This window comes from Pararge aegeria, chromosome 20 (genome assembly GCF_905163445.1).
Source record: "Pararge aegeria chromosome 20, ilParAegt1.1, whole genome shotgun sequence".
NCBI classification, from domain to species: domain Eukaryota; kingdom Metazoa; phylum Arthropoda; class Insecta; order Lepidoptera; family Nymphalidae; genus Pararge; species Pararge aegeria.
In genome coordinates this window covers 16,214,152-16,228,471 of record NC_053199.1, presented here as the reverse complement: position 1 = coordinate 16,228,471, position 14,320 = coordinate 16,214,152, and the positions used below count along the sequence as shown (strand labels likewise).

Here is a 14,320-nt window from a genome sequence, read left to right as displayed (position 1 = left end):
ATTACGAAATATAAAAAAAATATAAAGAGGCATAAATATTAATCGTTACAAAAATAGAGTGAGCTTATTATCAAAGCAATTTCATGTCAGTAAAGTAATATTAAAGTTAAAGTTACCCTACCCTGAACGGTTTCTATCTATCGTAGATTTATAATGTACCAGTTTTTTTTTTAATATGCCTTTATATTATAAGTTAGCCCTGTAGTAAGTGATGATGCAGTCTAAAATGGTAGCGGGCTAATCGGTGTCCACACGGGATTGTAGCGGAACGCTTAATCGTTTTGCGTCACATCTTTCTCGTTAGGGTGGTAACTAGTCACTACCAGACTACGCCACGGAAAATTCAGAAATTTCTCTGCCAGGGATGAACCCGGGACTTCCACTCATCAGACCACAGCGCTCACCATTACGCAAGGGAGGTCGTCATACATTGGTTATCTGAGGATGCTCTGGTGTCGGAGCGTAGAGAGCGCATTTTGGAAGATCTGCGTGGTACAATCTACACTTAGACTCAGTGGAACAGTGTTCAGCGACCCTGCTTTCTGAGTCCAAAGCCGTGGGTTTGATTCCCACAAATGGAAAATGTTTGTGTGATGAACTTGAATGTTTTTCAGTGTCTGGGTGTTTATTTGTATTTTATAAGTATTTATGCATATATTATTCATAACAATATTCATCAGTTATCTTAGTACCGATAACACTTTGGGGCTAGATGGCGATGTGTGTATTGTCGTAGTATATTTATTTACTTATTTATACTACTATACTTAATATTAGAAAGAAAGATTTTTGTTTGTGCCCAACAGGCTCCGAAATTATTGGACCGACTTTTACCATTACCATTTCTTCGCCAAAAGAAAGGTTAACATCACGAAGTAACATAGGCTATAAATTATTTGATAAAACAATGAAGATCCACAAGAAAATTACAGTACTTACCCAAAGTAGCGAAATTAGGCCTATAAAATTAATAACTTTGCATGCGCTGAAAAAACTATGAATACAATACACATGAATACAATTCTTATTATCACCTATAAAAAATATAGTGAGGGAGTATATCTAACCAATAGCAACTTTTGTGTTCTAAAATTTTAAAGATATACATACTTCATTGAAAAAGCTCTTTATAAAAACTACCCGATTTTAATTAAAAATAGGAATGTATAAATATCTGTAGAGCAGGTACCTTTATTTGAATACCACTGATGCTGATGAAACAAAAGCAAATGCGGGCGAGGTCGCGGGTAGCAGCTAGTTTATGATAATATACACATGTTACATATGTGTGTATTTTTGGATCCGGGTAAAAAAGGACTCGGTTATCGACATCCCTTTTTTTTTTAAATTGTCATATTATGCCAATTTCTCAAAAGCTGTTCCAGGAGTTGATACAAAAATAGGTAACAAATGAACAAACACACTCGCATTTATATTTTCAGTATAAAATAAGTACACGTGTAGAGATTAGAAATTATGTTAACAACGCTATTAAAGTAACAAATCAGCTATTTTGAATTAAAACGTTACATAATAGTTATATTTTTTATCTGTACCTACCTATACTTACCTACTAATATTATGAAGAGGAAAGTTTTGTTTGTTTGTTTAATTTAAATCGATAATCTTTGGAACTACTCAATGGATTTAAATAACCCTTTCACTTTTAGAAATCTATAGGTACTATTTAAGAGTATCAAAGGTCATATTTATTTATAATGAATAATATCAAAGAACTCCGTCTCAAATAATGGTATTAGAATAAATATCTACTAATTATTCTACCAAAGACCAGTGTTTTTGTCGTAGGTACATAACCTACGACAAAAACACTGGTCTTTGGTAGATCTGAAAAAATGTGTGTGCCATGCAAATGCCACAATAACACATTTTATAACGAAAAACGTTTTTAAACATTGAAAATGGCATTTTCAATCGTAATTTTTAGGCATGTAATATTTATTCTGAAGGGGTGATAGTTTAGTAAAACTTCGACTTCACTTTCGGAAGGCCGAGTTCGAATCCCAAGCACGAATCTATAGCTTTTCTAATATAAGTTATGCGCGTTTTAAACAATTAAAGTATCACTTGCTTCAACGGTGAAGGTGTGTGGTGTCCACCAATCCGCAATGGGCCAGCGTGGTGGACTACGGCCTTAACCCCTTCTCATCGTCCGAGGAGACCCGTGCCCGGTTATAGTGGTGCGGTAATGGGTTGATATTTTGATAATGCTAGTAATCCTTAAAAATTAGTGATTTTTTTATAAGGACAATCTTATGTAGGTTGATTACTCATTACAGTATGTTATTTGGTCGATTAGTTTATTTTGGATGATGCTTAATTAAAGTTACGAGTCGGTTTACGTGTATGAGTAAGGTATTTGTGTAGTCAATATTATTATTTTTTTCCACGCAACGACCCTAAGATAACGCAGTGAAACCGCGGGGAAACGCTAGTTACAAAATTAAAATATCTTACATGTTACAATTCGTAGGTACACTTTACAAAATTAGAGTAAGCACTTAAAATAACATGCAAAGTATCCCTAATCTAATTTAATAAGAATTTTTGATTATTCCAGCAATTCTGTAGCTTAACTGAAAATATTTTAGTTACATGTGTAATAACATTCTTCAAATATCTTTACAAGTAAAACTACTCTCGAAATGAAAACTATGATATAAGTAGGTACAACCGCCTTTGATATCGGCTGATAAATGTTGATTACGTAAACTAACTATTTTTTCTTGTTGGTCTTGTATGTTAACGAGCCCTCCTCTTCTTAATAATAATACAACACAAAGCTTATGAAAATACAACACATAATAATACTCGACAATTATTGACTTTTATTATCCCTCGGTGGGCTACAATATAAGAACTATTCACCGTATTTAAATAATAGTGCACATCCATTTTTTCATGATTTTAACTGTAATGCCGACTAAAACTGTATTTTATTTTATTTATTTATTTATTCTCTTTATTTGGACACCAGACCAAGTTCAGGAAAACAAAAAAAAAAGAACAAACACTTCGAAAATGTAGTAGGATACAAAAGGCGGCCTTATCGCTAAGTAGCGATGTCTGCCAGGCAACCTTAGGATGCGGAACACTGTTTAAAACATACATACGAATAACAACATAGTAATACATAAACCAAACTACACAAATACAACTAATACTATTGATAAATATAAAAAATAATTATACTAATATATACTTTAACATACCATAAATACTTAGATATGAGTTAGAGTAGATAAATAAATAATAGTCGTCTTTATTGAGCGAGATAATGAGACTTAACAGCATTTTTAAATATGCCGAGTGACTTCGATTGTCTTATGTTCAATCAGAGTGCTTTCCACAATTCAGTAGCTTTGAAAGTGAACGGATGCTTGTTAACGGATGCTTAATTTTTTAAAACGGCATATATCCACAGACAATGACAATCTGTCAATATTCTTCTTAATTCTTAATCTGTGGTCTTAAGTTAGGGTTTCTAACAAATAGTAAACTTGTTCAGCTGCGGATCATTATGAAAGGATTAAGGAAGTCCTTCTTGGTCTAACTTTTTATACAACGTTGAACGTCCACGTTCTGAGGCTTTAGAGGAACTCTATTTACTGTCTCTGAGTTTTATCTGTGAAATAGAAACGCTAAAAGTTTTTGAGTCAACCTTTGCCATAGTTTCCACTTAATGCCAGCCTTCACATGCAAAAGTAAAATCAAGTACCTACCTAACTCCTGTCTCTTAATTAGGTAGGCGTCGGGTAGCGTAGATACTATGCACGTGTCGGTTTTTTATAGGTTTGTCATAATTAAACACTTAGAACGTTTTGAATAAGTTTGTATGGAAAAATAAATATGATTCTTTTGATTTAATATTTTTACATTGTGTTTCCTTATGAAATATACTTATGCACCCTTCAACAGAATGTCGTAATTCCGTTACACGTATATGACAAGTTTGCCCTTAACTGCAATCTCACCTAGTGTATGGAGGGTAGAGGTAAGGAGAGTCATCTTATATGGGAGAAAAGTTGAAAAAGTGTCCAGTTGTTGCGCTAAATAACAGTTCAAAAATCCTCCACAATGGCGCTGGTGGATGCACAGGGTATGGTATGGTATGGTATGGTATTCCTTGTATCTCCATACTTCCTTGTTTATTTTTCAAGCCTACTCTAACAATATTTATATTTGGCGCTTCTTTTAAGAGTGACCCTGATGCAAATGTGGCGCCATCCTAATTTAATACATTTTGACGACACTTTTTCATAAACACAGATGACTCTCCTTACCTCTACCCTCCATAACCTAGTGGTAAGCGATGACACAGTTAAAGATGGTAGCGGGCTAACCTGTTGTCATAATTGCAGTAATAAGCCAAAACCCTTATCGGTTTCTACTCGGCACGCTAAATCGGCGGCACTTCTTTGTCGGTAGAGTGGTATTTAGCCACAGGCAAAGCCCAGACCAGACCAGAGAACATTGTATAGCTGATGATATACCTACGGGATTTGGACAGGACGAAATTATAAAAAAACTAGCGGTACTCGCGACTTCACCCAAGTATTATTCAATTTTAAAGATAGTCATTATATGCTGTCTCGAACTTTTTTTTAGAACTTTTAAAGAGGAACAATTCCGTGATACTTCATTTTGTCGTACCTTTATTCGTTCACGAATGGCATTTTCAATCGTTATTTTATTATATTTATAACATTAGTAGACAAAGGTACAGTACAGTATTTTTTTTTATAATAAAAGTTATAGTACGGTTTCAATCCGAATTCAGTGAATTCTGTAGCTGCAATATGTCGTATTTAAAATGCGCAATTCGTTCAGTGTTTGATAACAGTGTTCTTTAAATTAAGTACTCTTTAAAATTAAGTTGTATGTCTATACTAGCTGTTGCCCGCGACTTCGTCTGCGTTTGATTTTGTTTTTTGATGTGGCATTCAAAGTATTCAATATCGTTAAGCCTTAAATGAGGGGTTTGTTGCTGTTCGCTGAGGAGTTCTGTCCTCTATCTCCAACCACATGCTGATCTACACGAGGTTTGGGCAAAATTAAACACATATTATAACCTCTATACTACAAAAATAATTATTTAAATCCGTTATAATTTGTCGGAGTTATGGTGTAAAATCGTCAAACACTTTCATCCCCTCTCCCAAAGGAACGGAGCTTAATGTTGGGATAAAATGTATCCTATATTACTTCTAACACTTCCAAGAATATTTGTACAAAGTTTCATGACGATCGGTTTAGTAGTTTTTGCGTAAAAGCGTAACAAACAAACTGACATTTATAATATAAGTAGGATAGGATAGGATAGGTTAGTAGGGTAGGGATACTATTCAATAGTTTCAATATGTATTCAATATGTACTTACCTACCCAATTATTATAAGTTTTGCAAGCTTTGTCACGGGAATATTTATTTAAAGTGGGTAATGGTCTCGCGAAGCGGATCGTATGACAAAAATAAACGAAACTTTTGATTACACTGTCATATCTTTATGATGATGGACCCGCGGCGGCGCGTCTAAGGTTACAAGAATGCCGTCTCTAATGAATTCAACCCTCAGAGCAGAGCGCCGAAATGTGGCGCTGCCCTCCACTCGCCCTTAGGGTCTCTTCACACTGAGGCTTAGTTTTAAGGAGCATTATCAGCATCTTCATCATCATTATATCAACCAACCCTACCTGCGCACTAAAGGGCACGGGTCTCCACCCACAATGAGGAGGGGTTAAGACTCCACCCCGCTTTCCTAGTGCGGATAGGTGAACTCCACACACCTTTTAAAACATTAGGTAGAACTCTCAGGCATTAGGCATGCAGGTTTCCTCGCGATGTTTTCCTTCACTGTTGAAGCTAGGCCCTTATTTTATTACTTAAAAAGCACATAACTAAAAAAAGTTAGAAGTGATCCCCGAAAGGGAAGATGAACTCCTGCCCAATGCGCTATCATCGCTTTGCTAGTAACTTATTTCGTATTTATACTTTCTCCGTTTTGTACGTATAATTTTTTAGTACTTAAGCGTTTGTTAAGCGTAGAGAAAACGAGTGAGCTGTGATTTGCTAATTTTCGATTCTAATAAAACTGCTGGGCAGACGAACGGACCGGAGAAGACTCACAGGTTTTTTTTTTATTTCATTAGAAGTTAGTCCTTAACTGCAATCTCACCTAGTCGTAAGTGATGATGCAGTCTAAGATGATAGCGGGCTAACCTGGAAGGGTGTGTGGAAGTCATAACCCTAATTGGTTTCTACGCGACATCGCACCGGAACACTAAATCGCTTAGCGGCACGTCTTTATCGGTAGGGTGGTAACTAGCCACGTCCAAAGCCTCCCACCAGACCAGAGAAAATTCAGAAATTATTGATTCCCAAATCGTCCCTGGCGGGAATCGAAACCGGGACCTCCTACTTAAATTCATTACGCTTACCTACTGTTGCGCCAGGAAGGTCGTCAAAGTCTTTTCACCAGAAGAGATCCCCTTTGTGGAGAATCAATATGTGTTTAGAAAGTAAGATATAACAGTTCACAGAATAATACTAGTTTATAAGGTAACATTAGGAGTTTCACGATAAGTTTTAAAACATCTTGGTTTATTTATGTATTTTATTCATTTTTATAAGGTCTACCAACAAAATTAAATGTATTTTAGTTATGGATTAAGGTAACATAATTCCACTTCTAAGTAGTCACAGCGAGCACAGGTTAGTATATACGATAACTTAATTTATTCCAAGAATTTAAATGAAAGAATTAAAGCTAGGGAGTGAAATGAAGTGACATTATTTATGAAATAAAATTTGTTCTTCATGTTAGTAAACCTGGAGTCCAGTAAATAGTATCGATTTATAATTTTTACCTGGCTAAGTTTGTTGTGGGCTCTTCTTAGACCAAAGCGCGTTCAGAACCCTCGTAGTTTTAGGTTTAAGTTGGCGAACGAAGTTATCACCATTCCCTTACAATTATGTAAACATATCTACATATATGTATGAACGCTTCATAAGCAGAAAATGCTAGACTATAATAGTTTAGTTATAAATAACTAAATGCAATTTAAAATTGCGCTCGTGTGCTACAGCTCTTAGGGGTTCTCAGGATCCCATCTGTCAAGCAAATGAGTTGCGCCGGCGGGATCGACACATATGTGCGGCTGAGACTGCACTTCATTGATTTTTTTACTTTCATAAAACAGATAAAACTGCATTGAGACGAACTTTCAACAAGTAATATACATTAAACCCTTCGTCGCAAACAAACTTTAAGAACATCCTTTATTTACAAAAACATTTTCACATCAAGTAGACAGCTTATTAAACCGGGAGCCTCTGAGCTGCCGAAACCGGTAACTGCATACGTTTATTTTGGTGAAATAGTTACAAAAAAAAAATAACAACACAAAAAAAAACATACTTCAAAAAAACTAAAAAAAAATGCTCGGTATAAAACCAAACTAATTTCTACCTTTTAGTTTAATTTATTTATAAAAACGTGATTTTAGTTTTTCTATTACTATACTATACTATTTTTATTATAGCATAATTAATTGGTTGCAATGGTTTGATTCATCAATGGTAACATTCAATTTAGTAATGGTGAATGCACCATACAATTTGTTAATAAGTATTAGAGAAATCGGCTAAAGATAATGATAAGATATTTTTAGTGAATTCTTAATTTTCATCTCTCTGTCGAAATGTTCGAAATTTAGGAACAGTGATCTTGGAAATGAATAGTCTTATATTGTATCCCAGATAATAATTCATTTAGACCATCTTCCACGATTTCCTTCGATCGGTGTTTATTAAACATGTCTAATATACTAAAAACCTGTGTTTACACCACCATCTAGGTCCTTTTTACCCTTCAGGAAACAGTTTATCTGGTTTCGTTCCGTGGAAATAACGTTGTAGCCACCCAGAGACCAATACAATGAATCCATAATTAGTTTTAATAATCGAGAAAGACATCGGATGCAAGTAATTTATCCGTATGTTAATACCACTCCGCTCACGCAAAACGCACTCAGCGCTCAGTGGCTCACGCCGCTGGTGTTAAGAGATGCCTTTGACGTCGCCGCGTAATTCCTTACAAGCGACACCACGTTTCCGCCACCCGGCTCGCTAGACAATGCTCGCATAACACCGCATTGTCTATCATTCCTTGTCATTGCCCACCGATGAATGGGACAAGTTCATTCGAATATAGCATTACTATATTAGCCAAGATAAGGAACGATATACGTCCACGTGTGAGTGGAAGCGAGATATAAAGCTTCGGCCTGCGGACTCGGACTGCCGGACGGCTGTGGTCGAGTTTTGTTTTGAGGCGGCCCACTTGCATACTGCAGTAGTACGGCGAGCGGCGCACGAGTCAAACGGGTTTCCAGTATCGTCACCGTAAAATGAACGGCTCGCATTTCGACACGCGTCGCGCCTCGCCGCGCTCGCTCCGTCCGCGCAGTCGATAGCATCTGCAAATTCGATATTTAGATCGTGACACCGCGATACTTGTGATCGATTTTGCGTGACGTGATAATTTGCCCGGCAATGTGATCTGTCAAAATGCCTAGAACCGCCCGCTTATGCTATCCCCGCGAATAAGTTATAAGGCATATTCCTGGAATGCACGTGCGGTCGCCGGGGAACAGTGGATGTGTTTGTTGAGGTAGTCCTGTTAAGATGCCGCGAAGGAGTAAATGGATGCATCTCGTGGCCGGCGTAGTTGCCGGCGTCACATTCGGTGTATTCCTAAAATTGTGCTTAAGACCTTCCTCGAGGACTTCTATAGAAGCTTGTGCAGATTCTGCTAAATTGTATGTCGCGCCAGATCCCTTGGCGATTGTTGATTTAAAGTCTGATGAAACTTTGTTCAACTCTAATAGAACTTTAGTGTTTGTTGGTGTTATGACAGCTGAACAGTATTTGACTAGTAGGGCGAGAGCTGTTTACGAAACGTGGGCGCAGGACCTGCCCGGAAGGATTGCTTTCTTCAGTTCGGAGGTTTCGCGTGCGCCGGGATTGCCCTTGATCCCGCTGCGTAGTGTTGACGATAGTTACCCTCCTCAGAAGAAGTCCTTCCTGATGTTGCTGTACATGTATGAACACTACGGCGAGAGGTTCGAGTGGTTCATGCGTGCAGATGATGATGTTTATGTGAGGGGTGATAAGTTAGGGGAGTTTTTACGTTCAGTTGACAGTAGGAAACCTCAGTTCATCGGGCAGGCGGGGCGAGGAACGAATAATGAAAAGGACGCTTTAGCTTTGGATTACAATGAAAACTTTTGTATGGGTGGGCCCGGAGTGCTGATATCTCGAGAGACAATGAGGAGAGTCGCCCCTCACGTCAAGTATTGTTTGAAGCACCTTTATACGACACACGAAGACGTCGAGCTGGGTCGATGTGTTGCCAAATTCGCCGGCGTTTCTTGCACCTGGAGCTATGATGTAAGTTTTGTTTTTTTTACTTTCCGCCCCTAATGTTTAGAGTTCATTTTCTAATACGCTTTTAAAACACCATTATGCGAGCTCTTTTGATTGGGCTGTTTTTGTATTGCGAATTTTAAAATTATAATAATTACCTACGAGATCGGTTGATTACTAACAAAAAGTTTTGCAATTTAATCCAGTTATTATACTGCTTAACCGTCGATCAGGAGTTTCATAACATGTGGTTAACATCAATTTTGCATTTAAGTTAGGAGTGCCTTTAGGCTGTGTTTTTATTCTCAGAATGGTTCATCAGATCCTACAAAGATCTTCGTTTGTAAATATTTGCTTATCGTTTAGTAAGGAGGTGAAAAAGGCTATCGAACAGGTAAAGATAACTTGGGATCGGTTGCCCGAGTCTTTGTCGACGAAAAACAATGATGCATATTTTGCCTTGAAGAATCGTCTTCTTTCTACGAAGTGTGGAGCTTTGTAATCAGAAATTTCTTTTGTAAATTGGTTAGCAACCCTAAAAATAAAATATTATTATCTAGAAGAAGTAGCTAAATAATTCTACTTTTAGATATTTATGTATAGATCTTTGGAAAAGGTAGCATTTTAGTATGATGGTCTTAAACACTAGTACGATAAAAATGCAAAAAAAAACATTTGTTACAGGAAATGTAATACTGAGGAAAATAAATTTTCAAGTCAGGTTCAAAATAAAAGGATTTCAGGTTTTAAAAAAATATTTTCATTGCAGTTTCGATGTTCTTAATTGCTCGGATCAAATACGGATCTTCGAGTAATTAAGAACCAGCCCCGTGGACCCCGTAGATTTTCATAGAAACCACTTTTGCGATACTTTGTTTGTCGAAATGTTTTAGGACTCTTACTCTAGAAAAATAAAGCACCAATTGAAGTCTAAGCAAAACTTTCACATTTTGCTAAAAAATCAAAACGATTGTCTGTGATGTTATAGAAATCGTTTAATATTATTGAATTTATTAGTTAATGTAAAAAACAATAGATTAGTTATGGCTGACATGATCTTTATCATTCTATCAGATTGAGTCTAGCTTTTTCTGTATTTTACTCATGCCTTTGTTCCCAATACCCACAAAACTAAAATAAGTAAAAGTTAATATACCTAAATAATTATCTATGAAGGATATACACAACACTAAGTGCCTACCTACTACATGCTGTAAAAAATTCGCGCTAATCTCAGAAACGACTAGGGATTTTCTTTTGGTTTTGCCACGGGGAAGCAATAGTTAGGTACTTACATTTTAACATCAGCGTATCTCCAAAAACACACCTAGAATTTGTGTCCTCAAAAAAAAAAAAACTAAATCAAGCCCCTCGAATCCCCCTCTAAATATTTTTAACCCCTAAAAATCCAAACCTTTTGCAAATCAGCAGTCCCAGTTAGATCTTTAACTAGTACACATATTCATGATGTTATAACGATTTACTGTTAAAAAGATAAATTAATGTATCGTTAATTTGTATCCTTCTTTTATCATCATCATCATCGCCTCAACCGATTGAAGTCCACTGCTGGACATAGGTCATTTGTAGGGAGTTCCGAATTCCACGGTCTTTGGCCGCTTGTTTCCAGCAGCTCCCAGGGACTCGTTTAATGTCGTCAGTCCACCCCGTTGGGGGCGGGCCAACACTACGTTTACCTGTGCGGGGTCGCCATTCTAGCACCTTGGAACCCCAACGTCCATCGGTTCTCCGAGGTATGTGCCCCGCTTTCTTTTCTTATCCCAATGTTAATCTTTGTTATCTAACCATGCATGTAACGTAAATTAGGGCTACTTTACGAATATAAGTAACGAAGCAAATTCAAGAATTGGGAAATGAAATGAAAAAAGTGGCATCCGCATTCTCAACTCGGAAGCTCGGCTTTTATCACCAAAACGGCAATCAATTGAACCGAATTTCAGGCATATGCCGTTAGTTTAGGTTCAACGTCTCTGCAAAAAATATTAAGCTCAAATTCTCGCACAGAATTGAGCTGAGCGGCTGCGGGTGCGGCGTCAGAAACCGGTTACCGAGCGACAGTTTTGGGATGCTGTTTGATTCTCATTCATAGATTATGTAACGCTGTAGACCCGTCTGATCTCTGACCTACAGACACGCAAGAAGTGTCATGCTACATAATTGTAATAACACCTACCATACAGGTTTTTTGGCTTAGCATTTGATTATACTTACACTTGATTATAATGCCTAAAGTGCCTTCTTGTATAAAATATGCCTATCCGCTCTTAATTTGAAGGAACTCGTGAAGTTATGTATAATACTTAGGTGGCCGAGAAAACGGGAGTTAAAGGTTCTATGCGGTGCGCTTTAGAAACGTGGAAAAGCGTTTAGTAGGTACGTTTCCATCAGATATTAACAACATAACGGTGCTGAAGTAAAATTTGTCCTTGAATCAAGATTTTTACCACAGAACAGCGAGACACCGAGAGCGGTGGCATCCTTATGTGGTTGATAGCCCATCAACACGCACGAAACGTTTTTTATCCACGTTTCTGATACGTGCCGCTAAGATGTGGAACGCCCTCCCGGTAACTGTGTTTCCTGCCACGTATAATTTAGGTACCTTCAAGGCTAGAGTGAATAGGCTTTTTCTAGGCAAGCGTGCTCCAACCTAGACCTCATCATTGCTTTCTAACGGGCATGATTGTCGTCAAACGCTGGCCTATCATTAATAAAAAAAAAAAAAAGATAAAGGTACAATATGCATATCATGTCAAATTCAAAGTTTAACTTTCTAGGTACTTGTAATCATTACGGTAAGGGTAAACATCAGCATGGATGTTTAACGCTTTGGCACCATTCCATGCGAATATGACGCCTATTTAACTGGTTTAGGTAACATTAGCTATAACTTTTATTCAGTAATTGAGTTTTTGTCTTTCTATCTTTCATCTATTCTTCTTCTATATACATAAAAATTAATTGCCGTGCTTGTTTATAAATTTCCGACCAGAGAAAATTCGGAAATTATAAATTCCCAAATTGCGCCTTCCGGGAATCGAACCTGGAACCTCCAACTTAAAACAACCGCGCTCACCGCCGTAATACATCTTCAAACCTCTACATTGCATGTATTTGGATAACATGCATTACAGAAATACAATATTTGCATGCGAATATGACCTCAGTACGGTATCGGTTATTCTTTGCGTCAAAAAAGGGGGACAAGATAAGATAATAATCGTTCCGGAATCTCTACTCCGCAATGATAGCGCGGAACTGAAGACGGAGTAACAGCTTGTGATTAATGATTAATTAATGTCGTCTGTACTATTTATGAGGCTAGCAATTATTTATAACGTAGACGTAAAAATAATGGCAAACGCGTTATAGAATTCAGAGTTGAGTTCAGACTTCGTCAGACATTGTGGGATCGGCCATAGAAGAAAGCCTACGATACCTATATTTATTAACTTGGCGCTTAATTCGCTTTAAGGATATGAATTTTATAAAAAATCTGTGCCAGTTAAATACATGTTTGATTTGTTTTCTAATTTTACGTGAAATGAACTTATGTATACCTAATTCCGATTTTTTATTGTTTATTATTTAAGTAAAACACAATGCGGTTTAGAGATATAATCAAGTCATTTTCTGATACATACTTTTTTATTTTATTTAAGAACTGAACGAGCTTCAAACCATTGTACTACTTTAGAAAGAGAATCGTTTACATCGTCAAAAGATAGTGTTGCGGCGCGTCGGCGTTTTATGCCGAACCAACGCCAAGGGAACGTGTCCCACTGGGTGACGAGGCGCGAAATAAGGCAGGTATAAGAACCCTGCCTTATGTTCTGAGACAGAGTTGGAGCTCTGTCTCGTGCGCTGGTCGGCGCCCGTCTGCTACGCACTCCGGTCGTGAGTTCCACACATGCCTGCTTGCTTGTTGAGAAGTTCTGCCATCAATTCTAGACCTGCTGGTTCTTTGTCTTCCTGGGCATCGTTCCACTTGAACTCTAGATACGATGCCAACTTCTTAACTAGTTCTCGCACTATGACTGGATTCTCTTCTATGTTTTGAAGGGTTTTAATCTGATCCAGTTCTATCATCACAAGTGGATCTTGTCTTCCACAGCGACGTTGAAGAGCTTTCATATCTCGATCTGGAGTAGCACCTGAGCAAAACAAGCTCAGGAATGTATTTCTTGCCGCTCCTTTTAAAACTCTCCTTAATCTCGTTATTTCAAAGTCGTACACAACTGTTGCGGCGCGTTGGCGTTTTATGCCGAACCAACGCCAAGGGAACGTGTCCCACTGGGTGACGAGGCGCGAAATAAGGCAGGTATAAGAACCCTGCCTTATGTTCTGAGACAGAGTTGGAGCTCTGTCTCGTGCGCTGGTCGGCGCCCGTCTGCTGCGCACTCCGGTCGTGAGTTCCACCGTGTTCAGGTAGTCGTAGCCCGTGGTGGGGGTAGCGACACCGTTCTTGAGGTTTCTTCGCAATAAAAGACGAGATGTTTCCTGATTCAATGCTCCGGGACGACTGACTGGCGTTCGGCCAGAGTGGTCTATTTATGTTAATTTCTCGGTCGAGAACTTTTGGTGCGCTAGCGAGCTTGAAAGTACTCGACCGCCAATGGAGACTCTTTATTTAATAATATTTCTTATTCAGTCTAACTATATTACTATCGTCTAGTTAACATCTAAATAAAATCTATTCTACCTAAATATCTTAAATGTTAACTGCTTATAATAATTATTCAACTACTTTTACTACTTATATTAATTATTCTAAACTAAGGTAAAAGCTAGTCGCCGACAGTCTCCCCCCCGTGCGAAGCACCATTCTTGAGATTCGGCGATGGTACCAATA

At 37.8% G+C, this 14,320-nt stretch overlaps 1 protein-coding gene across 1 annotated transcript in view; it reads left to right on the top strand.

The window, feature by feature from the left end:
* The first annotated feature begins 8,395 nt into the window (after positions 1-8,395).
* Positions 8,396-14,320, top strand: part of LOC120632673 (chondroitin sulfate synthase 1) — a 55,694-nt gene continuing 49,769 nt past the window's right edge. The window contains exon 1 of the mRNA XM_039902624.1: positions 8,396-9,471. Within this exon, the coding sequence (XP_039758558.1) occupies positions 8,707-9,471 (765 nt within the window). The 5' untranslated portion in view covers positions 8,396-8,706. The remainder of the gene's footprint in view (positions 9,472-14,320) is intronic.